Consider the following 27,272-nt stretch of genomic DNA (forward strand, 5'->3'; position numbering starts at 1 on the left):
GAGAAAGAAACTTACCTAGTAATCTCATCTGCTAGTTACTCAGTTCCACTGTATTTTCTTAGGCAGGATATATATACTGTACATGAAACTTCACTTCTGTGATTTCAATGTACTCCTAGGAAACATTTTTTTTTTGCTGAGTTTTATCTCTTTAGATTGTTGCTTTTGTTACAGGAGGTACCCTGCAAAATGGTTTCAGAATTAACTCCTCTTTCTCCTTATGAAAAAAACCTCATCTGTAAAATTTTGTCCTGCTGTTAAAGTAGGCATCCAGTTTAAAGTAAGAGGGCTTATTAAAATACTTTCACAGAGTCAACATTAAATATTAACATTTCAGCAAGATAAGATTTGAACATCAATATTAGACAAGTTGTCATGTGTAAGTTTTACATGTATAACCCACTGAATTAAGTCATGGATATGTAATTAGTAGCATAGGAGAAGGCTTTGATGAAAACCAGAGCTATTTTTGTTATCAGATGAGTGAGTATTCTAAATGTTTTTCCTAAGGACAAAATGTTCTCCTCCACAATAGGATAAGAGCCACTCTAAAAGGAGAAGTCGATCTCACTTGGATGTATTTTATTGGAAAACACTCATCAGAGGTCAATTCCTGTTCCAACTGGGAGAGAACTAAGCAGACCGTGATATGTCATCACCAGATTCCGATCAAGGATTAATGGCTCCAAAGAATAAGATACCTCTCTAAGTCTTCCTGTAATGTTACACCCAAGAATGACTTGTCCCACCATTCCAGTCCCCTTTGCACACTGAGGGGCAGGGGGTGGCTTTTCACAAGTCTCAGAGGAACAGGGCACATGGATAATCCAGTACATGTTCTAAATCACCTCTCTTGTTTCAGGCCAAGTCATAGCACTCATGGGACCTGCCAAACAGAAGCTTGCCTGCCCTGCCCCAGGGCACGTGGAGTTGCAAAAGATGTTTAGAGCATCTCTCACCATGAGGGAAGGCTGCAATGTCCCTGGAAAGATATTATCTGATTCTGCTACTAATTTGGTTCAAATGACCTTGAAAGGCCGAGGGATTTCTGTAAGTCCTCCATTCCATATATAAAGGGCTACAACAATGGGATTTCAGGACGGCGCCTTTGGCCTTCACAAATTGGAGCGGAGGAATCAGGAGTGGGGCTGTGAGACTTGCCCTCCTTTGCACCCCAGCAGGATATCAGTTCACCTGCAAATTCATCGTTAAGGTACAGTCTGTTGAGTTTGTGTTGTCAGGAGTGGGAACAGCTCCCATCTGCGGCTGGGAACTGAGACACACCCCTTATTCCTGTGCCTTTGTTGGCCACTCGTACCCATTTTCTCCTCACTTTGAACAGCCTACCAGTTTGGAAATTCATTTAGACAGGCCAAGAGAGTTTTTCCTTTAATGGTTTCTATGAGTCAATAAGGCATGAATTTCAAGTTAAGCAGTGTGAGAGGAAAAAAATAAAGAACAGAAATTAGTGTTGATCTCACTGATAAGGCTCTTCTAAGACTAAAATAAAAAACAATATATCTCATGCTGATTGATGAATAACAGACCTAAGGAAACATTCATATAGTTGCTAGAACTATGGAGGCTTCTCAGAAAGCTGATCTTCAGGAGGAGGAATGTTAATTTGGGGTTTTTAGTTGATTGACTAACCTGGGACTTGGGAAATTAAACTTTAGAATTTTCTTTTGTTTGTGTTTATCTAATTGACCATTATCTATCCCCTTATTAGATGACATAAGTGCTTGAGTCTCACACAAAATCAAGGTTCAAGAAATGTTATTTGATTACATTAGTATTCAGTTAAAAGGGAGTTCTAATACTCTTTACGTGTAAGTTAGTTAGTAAATTTAAAAATTGCCATTGGAATTATGAATTTTCCAAATTGCTAATGAGTTACTGCAAGTAAAACTAGTTCTCTCAATAGATATAAACTCTAGTTAAAAATGCTTTTGCTGTGGGAAATGCAGAGAAATAGAACCATTCGTTTAGCAAAGAACAGTCCCCTTTTGCTAAAAGCCTGTCTAATTATTGGTATTTTCCCTTCACATATGGGAAAGGCAACCAGATATCCTCATTTGGAAGTGAGGTAACTAAAATGCAAATCCCCTCTAATGTTGAAGGTATAGACTCTTTCCTTGAACTTGATGCTGATGGATTTCCCCGACTATTAGAGCCAGAGAGAATCTCGATAAACTTCTAAACCAAACACCTCAATTCATAGATGAGGAGACTGAAGTGAAGAATCTTTGCCAAATTCTAAAAAATAAACTTTCTAAACAAATTGAATGAAACTTATAAAATAATAACCATTTAAGCAGTGTGAGAGAAATAAACATCCATGTGTTTAAGAAATAACTGTGTGTTAATGATAATATGGTTAAAATAATTATAAGCCAAATATTTAAATAAGAGAAGCAGAAATTATAATTGGCAATTTAGAATATCTATCAATTGGTAGAACTTAAACGCTTGTTTTTTACTTACCTCTAACTATGTGTGTTTCCTATTAGCATGAGAATGCAGTAAAACTGATGCAGTTATGTTTATTTAAACAAATTATGAGTTTTTTATGTTTGAAGTATAACATTAAAACACATATTGTCGCTGTATCGGCATTGCCATGATTTTATTCATTAATTCAGCAAATATTTTTTGAGTGCCAACTACTTTTCAGGGTTTTTCTTGGGGTAGCACATTCAGATATGTTCTCCTGAGTACAAGACCAGAAGCTGTGCCTGTGTCTTTTCATTAAGAACTGAATACATTGACAGTTGGTCTTTCCTGCCTTAGTAGAGACTGAAGTCTCTCTATGCAAGAGGGTTTTCTAAGTCCTTAAATGTGCCAACACTCGCATACCTGCAGAGGGCAATATGGAATTAGGCATTCAACATTTAGAGGCACATGACCTTTGACCTGCAATTATACTTCTAGGAGTTTGTGCTACAGATATATTTGAATGTGTGAACAAAATAAGTGATTCACTCTGAGTGTTTTTTGTAATAGACCTGAATAGGAATTTAAATATCCATCAATACAAGAATGGTTAGGTAAATTATGGCATATCCATCCATGTGGGCTGGTAATTAAATCTTTTCTTAAGTGAAAAAAGCAGAATGCAGAACAGTATATATAGTACGGTCTAGCTAGCAAAAAAGAAAATGTTATATATGCATATAGACACACACCAGTGCTTTCATTAAAATGGAAATATAAATAAGACATCATTAACAGTGGATAGCTTTGAGGAGTGTAGCTGGCATCAATGAGAAAAGAGGAAAGACGTTCACTGTTAGTTTTATATCCTCCAGTACTTTTTGAAATGTTTTGCTGTGTACATGGACTACGTGTACATTTTTTAAAAATGAGTCTTAAAGGAGCATCTGTGTTAATAGTGTAAAACTTGGTAACCCGTTGACCAAATTATTGGGGGGATTTTCTGAGAAGAATGATTGAATAAATTATGGCATGTAATAATTTTCACATGCATCTCCAAATATATAAGCCACCCCAAACAACAAGGAAGCAAAGAAAAATACGGTCCTACAGTACTCAGGGAGTAAAAGGAAAGTGAATGCTATTCGGTCTCATTATTTTTATTATTTTTTTTCTTTTCTTTTTTTTATAATTTCTTTATATTTTTTTATTTTATTAGTTTCAGGTGCACAAGACAAAGTAATACTTAGAGATTTGTCATTTATATCCCTCTCACTGTGTGAACCCCCCGCCCCCCATCCACTATCCCTCTGACATCGCACAGAGCCATTACATTTCCACTGTCTCTATTCCTCATGCTGTACTCCACTTCCTGTAACCATATACATACATACATATATATATAAAATTATAGTTGACATTCATTATTGTTCAGCTTCAGGTGTACAGTGCAGTGATCAGGCATCTACATCGGTCTCATTGTTTTTGCTCTCAAGTGTCTTATTTCCTTTACTACCACCATCAACTGTGCCAACTATATTTGCTTTCCTTCACAGCCATGCTCACTGCTCCCTCCTCCCACTCCAACAATCCTCCTGAATTTGTGCATTTAGACATACCTGCCTCTCACACCTCTTGTGTTTCTAAGGAATTACTCCTCATTGATCAGAATGATGCAGCTTGTGTGGAAAGCACAGCCTGTGAGACAGCAATGTGGAACAACCACCACAGTGATTTTGTCCTCAATCAACAGAAAAGTAGAGATGATACTTTCTTCCAAGTATTCCATTTTCTAAAAGAAAAAGTAAAGGGTTTCTGAAAACACCATTATTTTGCTCCATCAGACCCTGGCTAGAGTTCACTCTTAAAAGAGATACGCAGCCTGTTTTCTGTTCAGAAAAAAATAACATTGATTACTGATTGTCAAATAGCCACTGGTCTACAAGTTTGGGATGGGGGGGCGGGGAGGACAATATTTTAGCCAATTAAAAAAAATTTTAGCCAATTTACCTTTGATAAGTTTTTGATAAGAATAGAATATAAAATTTGCTGTAAAAGATCACTTTTAATTCAAAATTCATTGGATAATTTTGACTGACCAGATGAATGGTATCACCCTGAGGAAATCAGAGATGCTTTGTCCATTGGACAAGCAAGTATAGGACACCCTGTGTGAAGGGTGCCATATTAAGCGAGGTCCTTGCCTCACGGTAGTTTAGTATCTAGCTGATGGGATGAGAGTATGTGGTTGAAGTCAAGGAGAATGGAGACCTAGGTCCTGGTCCCAACTCAGCCAGCCCTGGAGGCTCTCCATGCTTCCATGGAGCTGGGAGACGCAGATGCAGGGGCTTCTGTGTGTATAGCAGGATGGGCTTAATGGCCTCCTCGTTCCCTTCCATCCCCAGCTAAGGGACTACACATGAAAAGAAACAGCCTGGATATTACCAGTCTAAATCTACAGTGCTCAATAGTGACCTGGAGGTAGAGGAGGCTAACCTCTGATTGCTTTGCTTTGTGGTGCTTTATTTTAACTCTACATGTGCCCAGTGTACGTTTCTCCTGTAACCTAAGGTAGAGCTACCTGATCCATGGGGAACTCTGAGGTTTCCCCCATTAGTTCATGTAGGACTCAAAAACTGATGACAAAAAGGTATAAATCCGGCCAACAGACATGTTTTTGTGGTCCATACAGTGCCTCAAAATGTCTTAAATTCATTATCAACATATAAATTACACATTTTTAAATATCAGAGTTTCTAGCTTCTCTTGAAAAACTCAAATATCTGACAGCACTGGGACCATGCTCCACTGGCAACAATCAATCGGAGCTGAGTAGCAGTGATTCCTTTAAATGGGCCATGCATTCTAGAAATTTCAACAGAGTCTTCTAAACACACCTGGACCTCCCAGGCTTCTGAGTCTGTGGCCCTTGATTTGTAGGTAATCAACATTATGGATGTAAATTAGACAACCCATGGTTTTACTAAGCATGTACAGTGTTGGGTGGTAAACATTTACTTTTCAATGGAAAATACATTAATCTTGTGAAAGTATTTGTTGTTCTACTTTACAGATGAGAAAACAGAGACTTAGTTCAAGTAACTTGCCCATATGGAAAGTAGAAGTCTCCTAAATCCTACTCCAGGGCTTTTTCCATGACACAAGCTGAGTTCCATGATGCTGCTGGTTTCAGGACATGATATCTGTTTCATTGAAAACATTCTTCAGTGAGAGTCTGAGCCATAATTCATAACTGTCTAGAATGTCAGGAAGATGTATATGCTCTTGTATAAAAGCTTATTCTTTTTTTACTTTTTATGTTGAAATCATTGTAGCTTTAGACAAAGTTGCAAATCTGCCACCCATTTTTCTTAATGTTAACATCTTACATAACCGAGTACATTTATCAAAAGTATGAAATTAACATTGGTGCAATAAAACTAACTGCAGGCTTTATTCAGACTCCTGCAATTTTCCCGTTAATGTCCTATTTTCTGTTCCAGGATTCAATCCAGGAGAGATCTCTCTCTCTCTCTCTCTCTCTCTCTCTCTCTCTCTCTCTCTCTCTATCTATCTATCTATCTATCTATCTATCTATCTATCTATCTATCTATCTATCTATCATCTTCACGTCTCTTTAGTCTCCTTCATTCTGTGATAATTTTCCAGTCTTTCCTTGTCTTCCATGTCCAGCATGGCACCCGACCTTAACATGGTTAATGTGTAGCTATCAGGTATTTTGTTATTGAATTTGAATTTGTCTGCAGTTTTCTCAGGAATAGACTGAACTTTGTGGAGCTAGGGGAAGTATCCCACAGAGGCGATATCCCTCTTGTCACATCATATAGGGGGGCATGTGATATCAACACGGCTTATAACAGTGATGTGAACCTTGATCACACGGCTAAGGTGGTGTTTGTTTCTCTACCGTGAAGTTACTATTTTCTTCTCAGTCACCAAGTCATCCCAGATGCAAGGGGTGGGGAATTCAGCCCACCTGAGGTGGGGGGAGCAAAGAATTTGTGGTCACATGTGTTACACCACAGTAATTAGTAATTTTTGGAGGGATATTTTTGAAACTATGAAAATATCCTGTTTCTCCTTGAAGTTTCATCCACTAATTTTAGCATTCATCAGTGAATCCCGCCTGCGCGATAACCATGCTGTTCTCATGGTGATTTCTTTGTCCCTTCATTTCTTCTAAATGTATTGATCAGAATTGTTCTGAAAAGAACAATTGTCCCTTCTCATTTGTTTATGTATTTCAATAATTTATATTAGTTTGGGTTCATTCTTTAGGTTGTAACTAATATCATGTAATTACTGCTCTAATTGTTCCCAATTTGGGCTATTGGGAGCTCTTTCAAGCTGGTTCCTCTGTCTTTTTGCAGTGTCCTCCATCTATTTTTTAAGACCTTTCTTACTTTTGTCTTTACAAACTGCTCAGAACAAAGGATTTTAAAAGGTAAAGTGTGTCCAGGGTTTATTTACAGAGATTTGTGAACTGCATAAGAGGTGGGGTGGGGGGGCGGCAATGGTAAACATGAGAGAAGCAAGGTAAAGAGCAATTTTTGTCTTGAAAGGAGAAAAAAGTAATTTTTATTTTTTAAACTGTTTTTTTTGGAAATAATTTCAGGATTCTGAAATATTACAATAACAGTGAGTTTTCATATACTGTTAACCCAGATTCACCTGTCATCACCCTCTTTGTTTTATTATTGGCTTTATCTTTCTACATATTTTTATGAACCATTTGAGAATAAGTTGACTTGTCATGAGGCTTCACCTCGAAATACTTCAATGTGTACTTCTTCAGAATGTAGTCATTCTCTTTCATAATCATGACACAGATATCAACTTTAGGAAATTATTCTCTGTATTCCAGTTGTGTCCATTGATTCAATATTGATCTATACAGCATTTTGAAATTTAATTTTTGAACAGATCAACTAATGAGATTGATATTTATGATCTTACTTGTTGTCATCCCAGCGAGGTACTCAGTGCTCCCCTCCTCCACAGGCTGCTGTCTGATCTAGTGCCCAACGCCCCCAGATCAAGCCCACCAACACTGTCAGGATTGAGAGTGTTGGTTGGACCTGGGTGGGTCCAAGCAATGCCCTGGCAGAGCTTTGGGGGTAATTATATTCTCTGATGACAGACACTAATTAGTCCTTATTTGTTTCTAGGGTAGGTGAACTTTCCTCTAAATGAGGGGGGAAAGTGGTTCAAACTGGGAGGTGATGATAGAACCTCTGGAATCAGACAGCATAGGGTCAGAGTTCAGCACCAGCGTTTACTGGTTCTGTGATTTTGACGAGAACTTAAATCTTCTAAGCCTGGTTTCTTGTCTGGTAACTGGGGAAATAATCAGACCTGCTTCCCAGAGCTATTGGTATCATTAAATGAGATAATTTTCAACATCTCATTAGCAACTGCAGAGCATGATTCGTCGCTCACTATTACTTATGTGTCACGTCAGCACCCAGTGAGTGAACAGACCATGGACTGTGAAGTCAGCAGGTCTGGGCTGGATTTCTGCCTCTCCCCATAGTTAGCTCTGAGACTGAGGGAAAGTCACTCCACTTCGCAGATTCACTTCCCCACCCACCAACACGGGAAATAATAAAACCTACCACAGTATGTTAAGGATTAAATGAGATAACATTTAAGACTGTACTCAATGCGGTTTGCTATGAATGGAAGTGATGATGGTCATGATGCTGCTGCTGATGGGCATGTCCCATGGGCCATGTATTATGTTAAGCGCTTCAAACGCTAATTCCATTTAGTTCTCAGAATAATCCATTTTTATATTTAAAATGTAAGCTTCAGAAAGGATATGTAAGTTTCCCAACATCACCCATGCTGCCACAGGCGACCTTTTATTTCACCTGCGTCTTTTTTTAAGACCCAAGTATTGTACTGTGGGCGACATCTGAGGTAGCTTTGAAGGATATTAATGGGAGGGAAAACTGTGGAGAGAGACTCAAGACTTAAAATCAAATAGCCTGACTGAATTTTAGAGGAGAGGTTAAAAGAAAATGTTTTCTAAAAAGGTGCTAAACTGAGAAGTACTTTCACGTAATGCTCCCACTTCCATCTGTGAAGGAGGAAAGTGGAAGAAAACTCATTTTACTCTCCATCTAGTGCAACCCGAAGGGGGAATGGGAGGAGAAATCCATCAAAACTGTCTCACGAGCACAGTCAGTTGTAGTCATCTTAGCAACTGGACCTAGGAACATCATTCCTTAAAGTATTTTCACTGTGGGTGACAAAGACTGCCAGAGAGGAAATGAAGTGACAGCAATGTCCCCCGGCATCTATAGAGGCAGACTTGCTAGGTGATGGAATGAGCATATGTGCAGGAAGATGAGGAGGGTACATTTTACAAAGTGCTGGTATAGGATGAGTCAGTGTCCCATGTGGACTAGTGTGTACGTGTGTGTGTGTGTGTGTGTGTGTGTGTGTGTTGTGTTTATGTCCTTATCATGACACACATAAAACTGACAATAGTGGGCATCTCAGACAGGAGGTATTGGAGAAGAGTAAGGATATTTCTCTTAATGCAATAAGCATGGAAAAATCTTGAAAAAATTAATCTACGGTAGTTCTGCCTTGATAAAGAATTAGAGATTTTCACATTGCTCAGAACAAATTTAACCAACAGGTATGTTTCTCAAGCTACCCAACTCTTCCCATGAGACTCATCTTTCTGGCTAGCTGGCTGGCTGGATAGTGTGACAGTGATGAGCACAGGCTTTGAAGCTGGGCAGGGTTTGAACCCAACTCCATCACCTTCAATGAGATGACCTTGGGCTATGGCCTGCCTCTTTGTACCTCCTCTCTCAACTGTGGAGAAGAATAGGGTAAGAAATGAATGTGAACTGTAAAGCACTTTGAAGAATGAAGGTATGCAGTAAATACTCAATAAAGAACATAATAATAAACCAGAGATCACATACCAGCAACCCCCAGCCAGTAGGGGAAGGCATGGTAGCAGGTTTTATCAGGCCTGGTAGTGAGAAAAGTCCTGCTCCATCCCTGAACTCACCTCCACCCTTTCTCCCCGCCTAGGACTGAGTATCATTGCCAATACCAATGCATTTTACCCTATTGTGTATCTTAACAGAGAGAAATATTTCTCTCTACCCATGTTTTTATCAAAATTGGGGGAACGAAAAGACAAATGCAGTAAACCTGATAGATATTTTTAAAGAGTGGGGGGAGCAGATACTATTCTTAAGTGTTTGTTATGAAAATAACCAGAATAATTCATTCATGTGAACTTTTAGTCACTATTGTTATTTAAATTTGCTGCTTCTGAGTTTTGAGCCATTGAGTGTGTCAAGAAAAAGAAATTAGCCTATATTCTCAGAAAATCTCAGAGAAGTAAAAAGACATAAAAAACACGCATGCTCTCCTGAAAAGTCTATTTCCCTCCAAACTGCATACACCATAGGATGAAAGTAGCAAATTGAAATAAAAAAATAAAAAAATGAGTGTGAAGATCTAAACTTGGGTTTATAAAAAAGTCAGTTGCATAAGAACATAATGGAAACATCCGAGCTTGAAAAATTCCCCCATAAAAAAATAAGAGTTTGAACTAGAAGATCCTTACAATTTCTTATTCCTGTGATCAGAAGAGCACCACTGACATGTCCCATAGGAGACCACAGTGCTTAAAGGAAAATAACGCCTTTTCACCCTCATGAGAGACCCGATGGGGACAATACTAGATACATATAACACATAGTTGATCATTTTCTCTGCCTGGAGCAGAAAGAGTGCAGGTGCAGAGTAACTGTCAGTACCCTAGGGAATAGTAGACACCTCTTATTTCCTGTTCCCTGCTTTATTTTGTGTTTCAAAAATTGCTATCAATTCTGTCTTGAGGGTACAGAGCAGACAGTCCCAGCTACTACCATGCTTCGTACAGTGAGCACAGTAAATGGAGCAACAAATGTAAAACAAGTAAAGAACAAAAGGGGAGAAGAATGGTACAGCTCCTCTAAAACAGAATCCATTTCCTGTAGTAGAAGTTCTTAACAAGTTGTCATCATCTTAAATGCTGAAGTTCAAGTTTCCCAGCAGTTTCCAGCAAAACAAGCAGTTAGACTCTGAAATAACATGGGAGGATTGAGTTCAATCTTGAGCAGAGTGGCAACTGTCACCTTTTGTAAGACAGTCACTTCTTAAACCTGTTGGGCACCATTCAGCGAATGTGTTTATAAGGTCTGACCACAATGATCCAAAATATAAATCCTAAATGATGTAAGGGTGAAACTCATCACCAAAAGCTTTTGCTAAAGGCTTCTCTGTACACGGGCCAACCCTGGGCCTTAGGACAAGAAGGGAAGCATCTTATCCCTGAGATCTAAGGCTTTCTAATCTTGTCAGCCCAGCAACAGAGATAAATAAACCTTAAATATGGGCTGAGTCATTAAGGAGCAAAGCATTAATATCATGTGTAAACTAAAGACAATAAGAACATATTTAGGTGTTGATTCAACTTCAGTTAACATTTTGATCCCTAGTAAGGGGCAGGACAACAGACTGTGAGCTCCTGAGGGCAAACATTTGTTGTGTTGATAGATAAACACTTGGGGAATTAATGGCAATGTATTGGGCATTTTCCTCTATATTACCACATTTAATCTCCACTTCATGGATAATGAAACTGGGGCTCAGAACATGGGAAGGGTTTATTGACCAAAGTCACAACAGTGACAACAGTTATCTGTCATCCTTCTCAGCTCCCTGGCCATCCTGACTATTAGGGCACAGCTTCTAGGCTGGTGAGTGAGGTGGGGACTTCAGTTGTGTTGGCAGTCAGGACAGCTGTGTCAACATGTCCCCTAGTGGGTGAGGTGAGTCTCTGTGTAGAATTGCAACCCCAGGTGCTTCTGGGATGACAGCAAGAGCAAGTCTGGCCAACTAGGGTGGTATTCGCATGCTCGAGTGCAGAGGCAGGAAAAGGGTTGCTTAGGGAGACTACGCAGAAAGGAAGGAGCAGATAAAAGTGTGATAGTTCATGATGTCCTGTAAGGAGAGCAGGGGGGACGTTCTGAGAAAAGCTAAGGGAGGGGGCCAGCCCAGTAGCTCAGGCGGTTAGAGCTCCCTGCTGCTAACTCCGAAGGCTGCCCGTTCAATTCCCACATGGGCCAGTGGGCTCTCAGCCACAAGGTTGCCGGTTCAACTCCTCGAGTCCCGCAAGGGATGGTGGGCTCCGCCCCCTGCAACTAAGATTGAACACAGCACCTTGAGCTGAGCTGCCGCTGAGCTCCTGGATGGCTCAGTTGGTTGGAGCGCATCCTCTCAACCACAAAGTTGCCAGTTCAATTCCTCAACTCCTGCAAGGGATGGTGGGCAGCACCCCCTGCAACTAGAAACGCCAACTGGACCTGGAGCTGAGCTACACCCTCCACAACTAAGACTGAAAGGACAACAACTTGAAGCTGAACAGCACCCTCCACAGCTAAGATTGGAAGGACAATAACTTGACTTGGAAAAAAGGCCTGGAAGCACACTCTGTTCCCAACAAAGTCCTGTTCCCCTTCCCCAATACAAAAATCTTAAAAAAACAAAACACAAAAGCTAAGGGAGAAAGACACAGGCCGAAGGTGTAGATGGAGAAGGCCTCCCTTACCAGGAACAACCAAGGAGCCCTCAGACGGCATCCAGCCTGAAGCCATCTTTTCTTCAGTCAGCACCATGTTCGACACCTTGCATTTGTGATGTCTTGAAGCAGAGCGTGTGCTCTGTCATGGCCACTGCTCCCTCTTGCTCAGATCTAGCAGTGCCACTCTTTTATGACGCCTGCCTGCCCCCTGAGAGCGTCTGAGATCAGGACCCTTCTTGCAGTCCTCCTGAAGGATACAGCCACTGCACTCAAGCTCCCTGGTGGAAACAGAGGCCCCAGAAGAGCTTCCTGACCCAAAAGGAACAGGAGACAGAGCCAGCACGCATCAGATTCTTCAGGGTCTGCTTCCCAGTTCCCTTTGGGCTCACCCTGATATAATTGGAACACCACCCTGCTTTCAGCTATTTCTCTTAACCTAGCTCATGATTCTGCAATGACAGGGACTGCTAGAGTAAACCCTCCTTCCGTATCCAAACCATACCTTTTTCCAAATGGAGTGAATATGAAGTGGCATGTGAGGATGTGTTCCTTCATAGGCCTTTTTTTTTTTTTTAATGAAAAACTCTTTAGAAGAAAATGTTAAATCTAAATTTCAAGAAAAGATAAAAATTCCAGTGAGCGCCTGTTTGACCAAGCTATTTCTCTGAATACCAGATACCTAATATGAACTTGAAATTTTTTAGGAGTATTTTGTAATAAAGGAATGTGTGATTAAGGGAAATATGCCCTTAGAAGATGTAGCGTTTACTCCCTTTGCAGGATGGGCCCCACTCCCTCCTCAGAACTCAAGCAGGGGCTCAGAGGGAACCTTGAGAGACTCCAGGTGATGGTGCCCGCAAGGCAAGACTACAGAAGGCAGCCAGGTTTGAGCACTTCCCTTACCCAGAAAGTACAAAATCACCACCCACTCCCCATCCTCACTCACAGTCAGACCCTCCGCCACTGTCTGACATACTCTAGAGGGGCCATTGCCATCATCAGGCCTGCTCTTTTTATGGGGAAATTAACTTTGAAGGGGGGTCATTTAATTCAATTTAATGAAGAATAACTAAGCTTCAAGATATTACAAAAAACAACAAAATAAGTCCTGCTCTCTCTCTTCAAGAAACTACTCTGCTAAGTCACAGACTCTTTGGTGTTTATCAGCCACAAGAAAGAGAAGGACCTCTGGGTATCTCCAAGGTGGAGAGGGCACCAAAATCAAACTTCCTCCTGTCCAGGGCCAGGGTGGGTGCTGTGGGAAGAGTACTGGCTTTGGATTCTGACAGCCACACCAGCTGTGTGACCTTGGCAAAGTCAGTTCATGTCTCAGAAACAATTTTCTTATCCATTTATCCATTAATGAACACTTAGGTTGCTTTCATACCTTGGCTATTGTGAAAAATGTTACAATAAACTTGGGAGTGAAGATGTCTCTTCAAAATCCTATTTTCATTTCCTTTGAGTCTATGCCCAGACGTGAAATTGCTGGATCATATGGTAGATCTGTTTTTAATTTTTTGAGGACCTTCCATACTGTTTCCCATAGTGGCTGCACCAATTTACATTCCCACCAACAGTGCACAGGGTTCTCTTTTCTCCATATCCTAGCCAACATTTGTTATTTCTTGTCTTTTTTATAATAGCCATTCTAACAGTTGTGAGTTGATGTCTCATTGTGGTTTTGATTGGCATTTCCCCAGTAATTAGTGATGTATGGGTAAAGAAGATGTGATAGAGATGATAGAAAGATAGACAGACAGACAGATAGATCGATCAAATAGAAGGAATATTATTTGAATAGAAGAACATTAAAGAAAGAAATCCTTGCATTTGCAACAACATGGATGGACTTTGAGGACATTATGCCAAGTAATGTAAGTCAGGCAGAGAAAGACAAACACTGTCTGATATCACTTATACATGAAATCTAAAAAAAGCTGAACCCATAAAAACAGAGAGTAAAATGGTGGTTATCAGGGACTAGGGGATGGAGAAATAGGAGAAATGCTGTTTAAGGCTACAAACTTGCAACTAGTAGATAAATAAGTCCTGGAGATCTAACGCACAGTATAGTGATTATAGACAGCAATACTGTATTATCATCATCAAACTTGCTAAGAGACTGGATCTTAATTATCCCCACTACAGAAAATTATAACTATGTGATGTGATAGACGTGTTAACTATCACTACAGTGACAATCATATTACAATATATAAATTTATCAGGTCAACTTGTACACCTTAAATTGACACAATATATATTTCAAATATATTTCAATTAAAAAAATCAACTTATTTGTGGGCAAAATGAGAGAACAATGGCTCTCGCATATCTATGTGTGACAATAAGTGAGACTCGCCCATAGGTCCCCTGGCAGATGGAGGCACTGGAACGTTCTCTCCCTTCTCTCCAACTACCCATCTGCTGTCATCACCGCCCTGCCCCACATCACCATATGCTCTCTCACGTGCTCCTGGATACAGAAATGACTAGATGATTAGAAAATGGGTCTAGAAGGAAAAATGAGAGAAGTGTCTTTTTTATCTTTATGTAATACTTAAAGCTGCTTTCAGTTCCAGGAATCCAAGCTTCTTTCTATTCAGAGCCTTTACACATCCCTCCAAGTGGGAAGGTCTTGCCTCCTCTCTGATACATGTGTCAGTCTGTTATTATAAACATAACATAAATAAAATATAAAATATTCTATGCTATTCTGTGTTATAAATAATTCCATATTACAAATTGTATGTTTTATATTACATTGTATATTATAAAACATATAATTTATAATATAGAATTACTATTCTATGTGATAAATAAAAATAAGAAATAAGTGTCATTTATCTCCTTCTCTGAAGTCCTCTCCCATGCCCAATCCTCCAGCTGCACTGGAAAATCCGAGTTGCACGGGATCACAGGGGCTCTGGAGCGGGGGAGTGCACATGCAGGTTCTTTCCAATCTCCAGCCAGGGCCGAAACTCTTCTCTGAGCAGGAACTCACTAGCAGGCAGAGAGGGATCTGTTCTGCAGTCCTTTGTATCTACCTGCCTGCCAGAGCCACTAATATCTGAAAATGGTCAGTGTTCAGGTAAAAGTAAGCATATTTGAGTGTTAAACGTGTACTTTCATGAGATACACCCACACATGCCAGACGAGCTTGCTCTGGATGTGACCATTTTTCAAGTACGATGGCCATTTCTTATGATGAAGATCTACAGAGGAGAGAGCATCCACTTTGAAGATGGACAGACCTAGGTTCAGATTCCCACTCTTTCATGTTCAGTTATGAGGCTATAGGCAAATTCTGTCCGTTTCCTCATCCGAACAATGAGTGTGAAGTCACCCATCTCTGAGTTGTAGTGAGGTTCAAATGCAACGGTGTGTATAAAATGCTTATCGCACACTGTGTGCTCAATGAATCATAGAGGTTATTCTTAGTCTATGAGAAAGGATGGACAGAGCATAACATTTATTGAGTGCCTATTTGCTATTTGCATATTCCATCCATTTTACACACCCACACAACTGTGAAGTAACAGTTAAAGGATAATTTTGTAAGAAAGTTAAAATCATGAATCTCATACAAATATAAAATAAACGTGTCAAATATTTTATTCACCTTATTAATTAATGAGAAAACTAGTAAGATATTATAACTGATTCAAAAGAGAATTAAAAATCAACACACATATATAGGCAGTCAAGAATACTGAGGTGAATTTACAAGTACATGAAAAATTGATTGATATCCACAGGGATATTAATTGCATCCCACTGGACAAAATTTATTTGAATTTCTATGTTCAAGAGTCATTTACATTACCATATTTTCCCTACAATTTACACAGTTGTAAACTAGCTCAAAGACAATGAAAGGGCCAGGCCTTTGTGTAATCAGATATGCTGGAAGCGTTACTAGACACCCTTTTAATTTTTGTTCATTGCAAACTTTTTCACAATATTTTCTGACATAACCAATATTATCTCCATTTATAATTGAGGAAACAGACTCACGGTGACTGTGCTTTGTCTACAAGTCATAAAAAGTATAAATGGCAGTGAATCTGGACTCATCTTTCACGATGCCAAAATTAGAGTGGCTCTTTATTTGAAGGGCTGGGATTTGATTTTTGTTTTTGTTTTGTTTAGGGGATGAACAACCAATATGTCCGTCGGGAAGTCTTCTGCTGTGAAACTTGTCGGGAGCTCAAATCCTTCTGGGAAAAAGAAATTAGCAAACAGACTTGTTACCGGGAACTGGAGGAAAATCGTCAGGGAAGGAGCGCCCTGAGAAAGTATGTGGATTGTTTCTCTCTACTTTTGTAAAGTAGATTTCTCCAGAAGTAGACCAGATGTAAAGATGGGGAAACTGAATTATCTTCACTACTTGCTGTTCTGAGAATGCAAATGTTGGATGTGGTATGGTAAAATCAACGCAGCCACAAGAAGAAAGGAGAACGAGGCTCGAAAGGAATAAGTTTATTATATTCACAGGTCTCAGAGAGGAGGTCACCACAAGTCATTCAGGGTCACAGGGGAAGCATCAGGTTTTGATCAGGTGGCAGAAGACAGAAGCAAGGGGAAAGGTCAGAGCCTTTTGGGGGGTTTCCATGTCAAAGGGAAGACAGATCAGCATAAATAGCCTAGGATTGGCTGGTTTGAATAATTCTGGAGGGCTCTAGTCTGTAGATGGAGGTCCCTAGTTGCCTCGCACCTGGCTGTGGGATGATTTAGGGCAGGAGAAATATGGCTTTATGTGTGAAAGTTAGATAAGGAGGTGATTGGGGCCACAGATTCAGGGTTGGTCTAGCAACCAAGGCTTTTACTATCTCTAAGAAAGGGTGAGCCCTGAGAAAGGCAGTCTCCACAGCCAGCAAGCTTTTTAAGATGTAAAAAACATCATTAAATATAGAAAATTAAATACACAAATTAATTTTTTTAATTAAAATTTATTGGGGTGATATTTGTTAGTAAAGTTACATAGGCTTCAGGTGAACAATGCTGTAATACGTCATGTATATGTCACATTATGTGCTCACCACCTGGAATCAGTTCTCCTTCCATCACCATATATTTGATCCCCTTTACCCTCATCTACCAACCCCACCCCCTTACCCTCTGGTAACCACTAAACTGTTGTCTGTGAGACATGATTAATTTATCTACTCATTCAGTCTTGTCACCATTTATACCAGGATTTCTCAACCTCAGCACTATTGACATTTACAGCCAGATAATTCTGTGTTGTGCAGGAGTTGTCCTGTGCGTCTTCTGATGTTCAGCAGAACCCCTCAAAGCATTAGACACCACTAAGACTCCCCTCTCACACTGTGACAACCAAAATATCTCTTGACATTAACAAATGTCCTGGAAGGCAAAGTCACCCTGACTGAGAACCAATGATTATAGATAAGGATGAGACATTTTTACATAAACAAGAAAGTTTTGTCATTCATATCCTGACAAACTGAAAAATATCTCTTCCCCACTCCGCCTCTGTTGCAATGCCCTGCACATGAGGATACACTAAGTTTTAGGGTTATGTCAACAGATATATATATATATATGAATGAAAGATTCCACATCTGGGATGATACATATTAAGATTCTTGGGGGAAGGATAGCGCAGTCTTTTCCTTATAAGCAAGTGAACTTGTTCTAGCGAAAGGAGTCTACTCCAAGGAGAATATTCACTTATGAGAGATGATGTGTCACATGTGTCAACTTGCTCTGAATACAAAGGCCCGCACACATCCAGAGCCTTGGAGCAGATGAACCAGCTCAGTTTTTCAGGGACTATCTGGGTTCTCGGTCCCTAAAATGGGAACAGCCCAGCCAGGCTGTCTGTTTGCCAAGATGCCCACTTGCAGATGGAGTGGCAGCTGAGTGTCCTGCTGGTCAGCAAAGCACCACGCCTACATGTTTCTGAGCATGCTGAGCTGAACGTGTGATTCACTTGTGCTCAACCAACAGTAACTTATAAAACCCTTTCTTAAGCTCCTGAGGGCAAATAGCCCCTCTCCATATCCAGGGATGAGCTCTGCCATCATTCCAGCTACATTTCTGTTTAGCCAGCAAGCAAAACCAGGCTTTTCTGCATGTTAGAGCATCTAGTCCTGGAGATTCCAGGCGAGGGAGGAGAGTCAGTTGTGTGGTCCCTGCCATTTTCCTCCCCTCAGTCCTAGCCGGAAGCCCACCGGGAACCAGATCCTAGTATGAACCTTGTACTGCATCTTCCCTTCCAGAAGCCCTGGGGTGTGAGACTAAGAGCAAAATTTGCAATATGATCTGGTTTTTGTCTACACCCATGCACATACACACACACACACACACACACACACACACACACACAGTCTATCTGCTTGTATAGGAAAAAGTTTAGAAGAAAATACACTAACACATTAAAAGTGGTTATTTTTGACTCACAGGATGGCAGATTTTATGTGTGTATGCTCTATTTTGTAACAATAACCTGCCATTTTGTAATTAGGGAGAAAAAAAGTTATAGAAAAGGCAACCAATTGCACATGGTCCATCAAACAAGTGCATTAATTCTCCAGGCTCCCATGTGCAGCAGAAATTAGTCCCTTCAAAATTTGGGGCAGTTTGTTCTCCTTCTATAGCCAAAAGAATAAATCTACAAAATGTGCTCATCATGAAGGATTTCCTCATTATGTCCCCTAAAAGTTTAAAGGCGTGCACAGAACTTCTGCATTGCTTGGAGCACTGGAAGACTTAAGGATGGGGGAGTAGAGGCAGTTTCCGGTGGTCCCCTCCTCTGCTCCTGAGTCTCACTTACCAGAGCTGTTGTCCTTATAAACTGTGAATAAAAACCCCGAAAGCATTCTCAATTTGGTAAACAACGAATGACAATCTGATGAGGTCTGCAAAATACCTTATCAGCCTTTAGCAGGACTCACAGACTTTAGCAAAACTCACAACCTAGTGGTTTTGTCATTATTGTTGTTAAGAAACAAAAACAAAACAAAAGACACACCCACATATATCCCCCATGAACCAGGTTGCACAAAAAGAGTTTAAATGTTCTCAAACCAAAACGAGAATGTCAGGACATTAGTTTTAATCTTGCTGATCTGAGCAAACAGTTTGAAATGCTGTCCTAACAGAATAAGAATCTTCCAGCCACTGTGCAAGCAAGAAATGTTCTAAGTGAACACTAGAAGACAAAAACCTCAAAATTTCCCACCACCCGCTTTGCTGATAGAACAAAGCCAATATTGCCTTATGTTCCTCTCTTTGCTGGACTTGTGCCAAAGCTAAGTGGAACAGAAACAGGTGTTTTGCCATGGACACACTCATTAACACATGCCTGCGGGTTCACTGACTGAGAAGAATGCAGCCAGAGTTCAGAGAATCCATTTACCCTTGTAATTGATGTATCTGGCCGAGGCCCTGGAGGTGAGATCACAAACCGAAGTGGGTGGCCCCAAAGCTGGAAACCCTTGTCTCTCTTGAGTTTGAGTAGAAAGAAGCAATGCAACATGGGTGGGGTTGGTCCCCTGGAGAAGGTGAAAACTGTTTGCAAATAACTGATTGAAGCAATTTGAGAAAAGTCAAGTGCAGCATAAGTACGATAACAAAACCGGGTTTGTTGGGACAGTCAGTTATACACCTACTATTCCGTTATAATTATGGATTGCACTCCCTTTTATTTTATAAAGTATCTCAGTTTGGATGATAAATTATATGGATACTTAAGTCTAAATGACCAGCCTATAATCATAACTGAGAAACATACAGTGCTTACATAAAAAAAATAATGTTTAATGCAAGAAGTACAGTCTGCAAAATACCTCATCAGACTTTAGCAGAACTCATAGTGTCAGGTAGACATTAAATTTGGTGGACTTGAGTGGGGAGAGGGTTTTATCAAGCCTCAACTCAAGACCACTCACCTCTCTCTGCTCAGATTCTTATCATCTGTCAATCAGGATGCTTTCGGCTGCAAGTAACAAAATATCCAACTCATAAGCCCCCAACCAAATGAAATCATTACTTCAAACATTTTGTGAAATAAGATTTAATCTACAAAGAACAACAGTGAGAAAAAAAATTAGTTTGATTCTTCATTCAAACTGAGGGGGTGGGGAAAGTGGCCATAGACTGGGTTGGTCAGATCAGTTTGCCAAGGCTGCTGGCTTGCATTGACTATTGATAGGATCTGCCCCACGACCAGACCCGGCCAGTGAGCTGCAGGTCACCAGGAAATCAAGATCAAGGCCATCTCTCCTCACTAAGAAAAAGCCACTATAAATTCATGTTCCTTACTGTACTGGAATAGGACCAGCAAAATCAATATCCGACCTTTCATATTAAAACAAAAGTGTGGAGATTGTGACTGGAGTACGGAGATTTGAAATGGAAGATCAAGAACTCAGCAAACTATAGACTCCTTATGGACAACGATTATTATTTTACTACTTTTCTTTACATATGTGGGTAGCCACAGAAGTGCTCTACTCAGAGCTCCTTCAAGATAACTTGCCATGGGGACCATAGCTGACTAAAAGCTCTAGCTGCCACTTTTCTGGATCTGACATTGCATTTGAGCTGAGGCCAAACTTACCCTGACTGCTCCCAGCCACTGACTGGGGACGGTAGAGGCAATGCTTGCATGACTGGGCTCCTCTGGTGGGTGACTTTTGCTCAGGGAAAGGCCATCAGCCCAGCCCAAGCTCTCTCAGAACTGTGCATTCCTTCTTTCCCTCTGTCCTTTCACAGGTATCAGACCAGCACAGAAGTCTGAAGGCTCTCCCTGACTACCTCAGTTCCCTCCCCCTTTATTTTTTGTGGGTGATTCCTCCAAATCTTCTTCTTGGAGGACCCAAACTGACATATATTTAGTGCCTAGCACATAATAGAAAAAATCTAATTGTGTGCCTGGTAAGGACACTATGATTCTGGTTCAAGAAGCTCACAGAACACCATCCTATTTTCTAATCAAACCCCATACTTACCAAGGAGAATCTGTATTCCTAGATATTAACTACACTTCCTCCACAAATCAAGTGAATCTAAAATAATAAATAGTAAACATTATTTGGTCTCTATTTGAAAAGTGAGATCAATATGTCTAGGCGTAAGGAAAAGTTGTTCTCTTCACGTGTTAATGCTCCGGCTATATTGCTCTTCTCCTAGTATATCAGAGTCAGCACACCAAATTTTAAGCATTATCTTCCTCATACTCACCTTTCTTACTACAAAAATAAAATGTCCGCATAGGTACTTGTATTCACCAGCAACACAATGATAAAAGATATTGACCAGAAAGGGGCAGTAAATAGTATAAATATTCATTAAAAAGGCTCTAAAGGGAACTTGGGGAGATGGGATCCTAAATCCTTCACCATCTGGCAAGAAATAGTGATAGAGCTGCTATAAAAAAATGAATAAATGTGTCATAAACCCCGGATTCCTAAATTCTGTTCCTAGAATGAATTCATCATTCCAAATGTGTTAAATTGGGTCCTCCAAGAAGCAGAGGGCAAGGCAAGATTAGATAAATAAGAGATTTATTGGGAAAAGCACCTGTGAGAGAAAATGGGGAGGATGTTATGGTATGCTGATAAATGGTTAACAACTGGTTCTCTGTGGAAAAAATGTATACATGTACAGTATCGTAAATTTTACTGGTGTAAAGGATGTATAACTCACAATTTGCAAATAATAAGAAAATGTACAATGCTTTTTTATTATAAATTCCATGTAGCCAATTGTTTCTCGCAGTATCATTCTATTGGTTTTTGCCAACCTCTTTTCTCTATAGCTAACCTACAGTTGCAATGCAACCATGACTTGACAAAATCAGATAATGAATAAATGTTTAGTTACTATCCAATTTAGCAAAGAGGTCACATCATTAAGGATAACAGTTTTCTACTACTGAAAGAATATTTCCACAATTTATTTTTGCTATTTACAACATAATAGCTGTAGACACTGCACACTTCTGTTTAATCTGCATTAGTAAGATTTTCTCCATCCTTCACCTAAATGTAGATGAGGGGTCAGCAAACATTTTCTGTAGAGGACACAGCAGTAAATTTTTTTGACCTTGTGGGTCATGTGGTCTGTGTTGCAACCACTCAACTCTGCCGTTGTTGTGTGAAAGCGGCTATGGACAGTATGTCAACAAATGGGCAGAGCTGTACTCCAACCAAACTTTATTTACAAAACAAAAGGCAACTGGCCAGCAAGATCTCTGAGTGGCGTACTTTTATGCCCACCACACCAAGGAAGAGCAAAGCCCCTTTAATTAATGCACGAGTCCACATTATATATTAAGAAGTCTCTCAAGTTCAATGAAACACACAGGCAGCAACCCTTATCAGCAGTATTTAAAAGATCTCAGTAACAAAAATCATGTACTTTTGGAGGCAGATTTAGTTACAGAGCCTTTCAGAGATGTTTAACATAAAGAGTTTGTGAACCTAGATACTCTCCAAGTTGGAGAGGTTAGTTAAAAATTAACTATGGGATGATACTTAATAACCATAATGAAGAAATACAACTGTGAAAATTACTCATAGGTGGATATCAATAGAAGATCATTTAAGCTCAATAAATCATCACTTCCTAAGTAAAATGTGCAAGGGCCTGTGTGTGACACAGCTGCCCACTAATGGGAGAGCAGCAGCTCCATGTTTTCTCTCCCCTTTCAGACAAGCAAACTATATGTTTATGTCATTTAATTTTATTTAAAGTTGAGGTAGAATGAGGATTCTAACCAATGTCTTAACAATATTCCCCCATGTCCCTAATTCTTCTCTCAATATTTTAACTTTCAATCCTTTGTTGCTAATCTGTTTAAGCAACAACCACCACCAAACAACTGGCTAACACACTAGATTCTTTCCATCCTTTCTTGAGCAGAGTTTTAAGTAAAAAGCTTCCTGGAGCCAACTTGGTAATAGGTTCCTAGGGCTTTCAAAATATTTATAACCTCTAAGTTATTCTCCTCTGTGAATCTCTATGAGGAAAATACGCTGGTACATGGAATGAGTATTAAGTATTATCTACTCATTTTAAGGTTATCTGTAGGAGTGAAAAAGTAAGAATGAATTCAATTTTTCTTTATTCTTTATTGTATATTCTTATTTTCCCGTCATAGCATATATTACTTGGCTTTAACGTTGTTATGAACTGAATCAATCTCCCTCCCACCCCCAACTCTCAAATACATATGTGGAAATCCTAACTCCCTATATCTCAGAATGTGACAATATTTGCGGATAGGACCTTTAAAAGAGGTGATTGAGATAAAAATGAGACTTTTAGGGTGGACCCTACTCCAGTCTAACTGATGTCCTTTTTTAAAGAGGAGATTGGACACACAGAGCCAGCAGGAATGCATCACACACACACACACACACACACACACACACACACACACACATGAGAGGCCACGTGAGGATAGAGCAAGAGGGCCATGTACAAGCCAAAGAGAGAGGTTTTGGGAAAAACCAAGCCAATTAACATTTTGTTCTTGGAATTCCAGCTTCCAGAACTGTGAGACAATAAATTTCTGTTGTTTAAGCCACCCAATCTGTGGTATTTTGTTATGGCAGCCCTAGCAAACTAATAAAAGCATTTATCCAAGCTTTTCATTTTGGTTATTCTTATTCTTAAGAAATTAATACAAGTGAATATTTTTTTAATTCAGCTTTACAAAAGGGTGCATATTTAAAAGTGAGTTTTCCTTTCCATTCCTAGGCCTGCCCTCCAGAGAAAACTGTCATCGGCAGTTTCTTGTATATCTCTCCCCAAAACTCGTTTGAATAAGCAAATAAATATGTATCTGGTATTTTTATGTAAATGGGACTACACTATGTTCACTATTCTGCACGTTGCTTTTTTAACTTAGTCTGTCTCAGGAGATAGCACATTCAGTTCTTCTTTAATGTTTTCCATTGTAATGATGTGACAATTCACTTAACCAATCACATTGAAGGTTGTTTTTCATTTTCTGGCTTCACAAACAATGTTGCAATAAAATACTTGTACATACATTTTTGCATATATGGATAAATATTATGGAATATGCTCATAGAAATGAAAATGTTAGGTCAAAGGATAAGAGTCTTTTAAAGGTTGATAGCCATTGTCTCCTTGTCTTGCAAAGAGGTTGTATTAATTTAAACTCCCACCCTGAGTATGAAAGTGTCAGTTTCCACAGTCGCTAACAATGTGTGTTGTAAAACTCTTAATCATTGTTAGTCTGAAAGGTAATAATGGCATCTCACTGTTCTAAACTGAATTTCATTAATTACAGGTTTGATTGAGATCTTTTCATATGTATATGAAACAGCTATATTTCTTCTTTTGTGACAGCCAATTTACATCCTCTGCCCATTTGACTATAGATTTTCTTTTTAATTGATTTATTTATAAGCACTGTACATTTCTCTTTGTGCACAGTTCTATGTGTTCTAATAAATGTTCAGAATGATGTAATCACAATCAAGATATAGAACAGTTCTATTACTCTGAGGAATTCCCTCATCTGCTCTTTCATGGTTAACTCCTCTACCAGCCTCCAATTCCTGGCAACCACTGATCTCTTCTCCATCCCTCTAATTTGGCCTTTTCCAGAAAGTCACAAATGAATTATACAGTATGTGGTCTTTTGAGTCTGCCTTTTTTCATTTAGCAAAATGTATGTGGGATTAATTTTTGTTGTGTTTATCAATCGCCCATTCCCTCTCATTGCTGAGCACTATGTATTCTGTTGTATGGACATATTATTATTTGATTATTCACTCCACAGTGAAAGGACACTTAGATTATTTTCAGGTTTTGGTGACTATAAATAAAACTGCTATGAACATTTACATACACGATTCTGTATGAACACAAATTGACATTTCTCTTGAATAAATACCCAGAAGAGATTACTGGGTAGTAAGGTAAATGTATGGTTAACTGTATAAGAAACTGCCAAACTGTTTTCCAAAATGACTGTACCATTTTGCATTTCCACAGTGATGTAAGAGAGTTCCAGGCACTCAGCATCCTTGCCAGCACTTGTTTTGGCGTTCATTGTGAGAGTTGGCTTTATGTTTTACTTACCTTTCTTTCTTTCTTCCTTCCTTCCTTCCTTCCTTCCTTCCTTCCTTCCTTCCTTCCTTCCTTCCTTCCTCCCTTCCTTTCTTTCTTCTGTGTGTGTTTTGGTTTGGGAATTTTTGTTTGTTTTTTCTGGTCATTTGAGGTGAGTGGTACTTCATTGTGGTTTCAATTTGTATTTTCTTAATTATGTTGAGCATCTTTTATGTGCTCACTTGCCATTCACATAACTTCTTTGGTAAAATGTCTGTTCAAATGTTTTACCTGTTTTATATTTAGTTGTTCATTTTCTTATCATTGAGTTTGAAATTTTTTATATGCTGGAAATAAGTCCCTTAACAGATATGTGATTTGCAAATATTTTCTCCCTGTTTGTAGCTTGTCTTTTACTCTCTTTACAGTGTCTTTCACAGAGCAAATTTAAGTTTCAAAATTCCACTTTTTTCATAAATTGTATTGTAGCTAAGAATTCTCTTCGTATTCCAAGGGAAATAATGCAGACATCATTTTGTGGGATTTTTTTCCTAAAAGTCTTAGTCCTACATTGTACATTACCTCTATGGTCCATTTTCAGTTAATTTTGTGTAAGATGTGGGGTATGGATCAAAGTCCATTTTTTGAGTATGGATGTGTGATATCCTAGCACCATTAGTTAAAAACAAAAACAAAAACAAAAACCAAACAACTATGCCTTCTCCATTTTGTTGCCTTTGCCCCTTGTAAAACTCAACTGGTCATATTTATGTATATTTATCTGGACTCTATCCTAGTCCATTGATATATTTGTCTGTTCCTTCAATAATGCCACACTGTCTTGATGGTGGTGGTAGCTTTATATTAAGTCTCACAATCACATAGTGTAAGTTCTCCAATTTTCTTCTTCAAAATTGTTTTAGCTAATCTATTTCTTTTACCTTTCCTTATAAAATTTAGAATCAGCTTGTCCATATCGACAGAAAGTCCTGTTGAAATTTTGATTGAGATTACATTGAGTCCACATCTCAATTTAGAAACAAATAAATTTTTTTGGGGGGGAAGCTATATATTCATAGACTGCTCATTTGTCTATTGACTTTTTTTTTTCTTCACTAATTTGTAAAAGCCATGTGTATCTCTTAAAAATACTCTTTAGAAAGGAAAGAAAATTTCACTGGATAGCAGATGTGGAAGCAAATGCATATACCTTGTACATTGTTTCCCCTCCTCAGGCTCAGAGAAGAATGGAAGCGGAGGCTGGAGGAAAGGCTGCGGATGCTGGACAACCCTGAGGAGAAGGAAAAGCAGGCGAACACCGTGGCCTAAGAGCCTCCTGCCTCATCCACTTCAAAGACAACAAAACACCAAGGGCACTTTCCTAGGAAAAAAAACTAACACCCATGTTATGTTGACTTTCTAAGCAGGACACTCTATTTGCTGTCCCATTTGTAAGGGGATTTACATGTGAAACTTCCCCCGTGCTAATGGGACTTATTATCCAACTCAATCCTCCCTGCACAGAGGACAGGATGACCGCCAATGGGATATGAAGCTCGGGTTATTTAATATAAAAAGCTCTTGGAATTAGCACTCCCTGGTTTCAAAGATCCATGTAGTGTGATTTATTTCCACATTTTCATTTCATTTTGAAATCTGAATGTTTTACCTAAGCTGACCAAGGGCAACGACCTTCATGGGAATCTGGCTTCCCTCGGTCTTTCAGAAAAACAGTCATGCAATCTTTTCTTCCTGTCCCTTCTTTGTTTGAAGACAGAAATTCAACCACTTACAGAAATGAAGCAATTATTCTAAAAAGAATTTATTAACAATATGGTTTGAAAATAAACTGAACTAAATTTTTTCTCTTCACATGAATTGTTTTTTTTTCTTTTCTCTCCATAAACATGCTTAATTAGAAATAAACTTGGTTGTGTGCCCTCATGGATATGTGCCCTGTGTTAACTCCCTCAGGCCTGTCGTGGTTAATTCTCTATAGTAAGTGTCAGCTCCACCTGCCTCCGGACATATTCTGGAATTTACATTCACCCTTACTGTAGCCTCATCTCAGGTCCAGAGCATGATCACTGGGCAGGACGGATTCCATCAGTAGCAGGAACTAGGGCTCTTCTGCCCAGGCATTCCTCTGGGGGAA

General features: G+C 39.4%; 1 protein-coding gene across 1 annotated transcript; it reads left to right on the top strand.

The window, feature by feature from the left end:
- The first annotated feature begins 969 nt into the window (after window positions 1-969).
- On the top strand, window positions 970-26,989 carry FAM240B (family with sequence similarity 240 member B). The gene is made up of 3 exons (XM_074331573.1): window positions 970-1,213; window positions 16,211-16,356; window positions 26,353-26,989. The coding sequence occupies exons 2-3, from the start codon at window positions 16,214-16,216 to the stop codon at window positions 26,444-26,446; spliced, it is 237 nt and encodes a 78-aa protein (XP_074187674.1). The 5' UTR covers window positions 970-1,213; window positions 16,211-16,213; the 3' UTR covers window positions 26,447-26,989.
- Window positions 26,990-27,272: the final 283 nt, after the last annotated feature.

Source organism: Rhinolophus sinicus, linkage group LG04 (genome assembly GCF_036562045.2).
Source record: "Rhinolophus sinicus isolate RSC01 linkage group LG04, ASM3656204v1, whole genome shotgun sequence".
Taxonomy (NCBI): domain Eukaryota; kingdom Metazoa; phylum Chordata; class Mammalia; order Chiroptera; family Rhinolophidae; genus Rhinolophus; species Rhinolophus sinicus.

What these genes read in the sequence shown, in the direction of transcription:
- FAM240B (XM_074331573.1), top strand. Translation starts at nt 16,214, where the DNA reads ATGAACAACCAATATGTCCGTCGGGAAGTCTTCTGCTGTGAAACTTGT. An exon ending in GGAAGGAGCGCCCTGAGAAA is followed by an intron (nt 16,357 to 26,352) that starts GTATGTGGATTG and finishes TCCCCTCCTCAG; the next exon opens with GCTCAGAGAAGAATGGAAGC.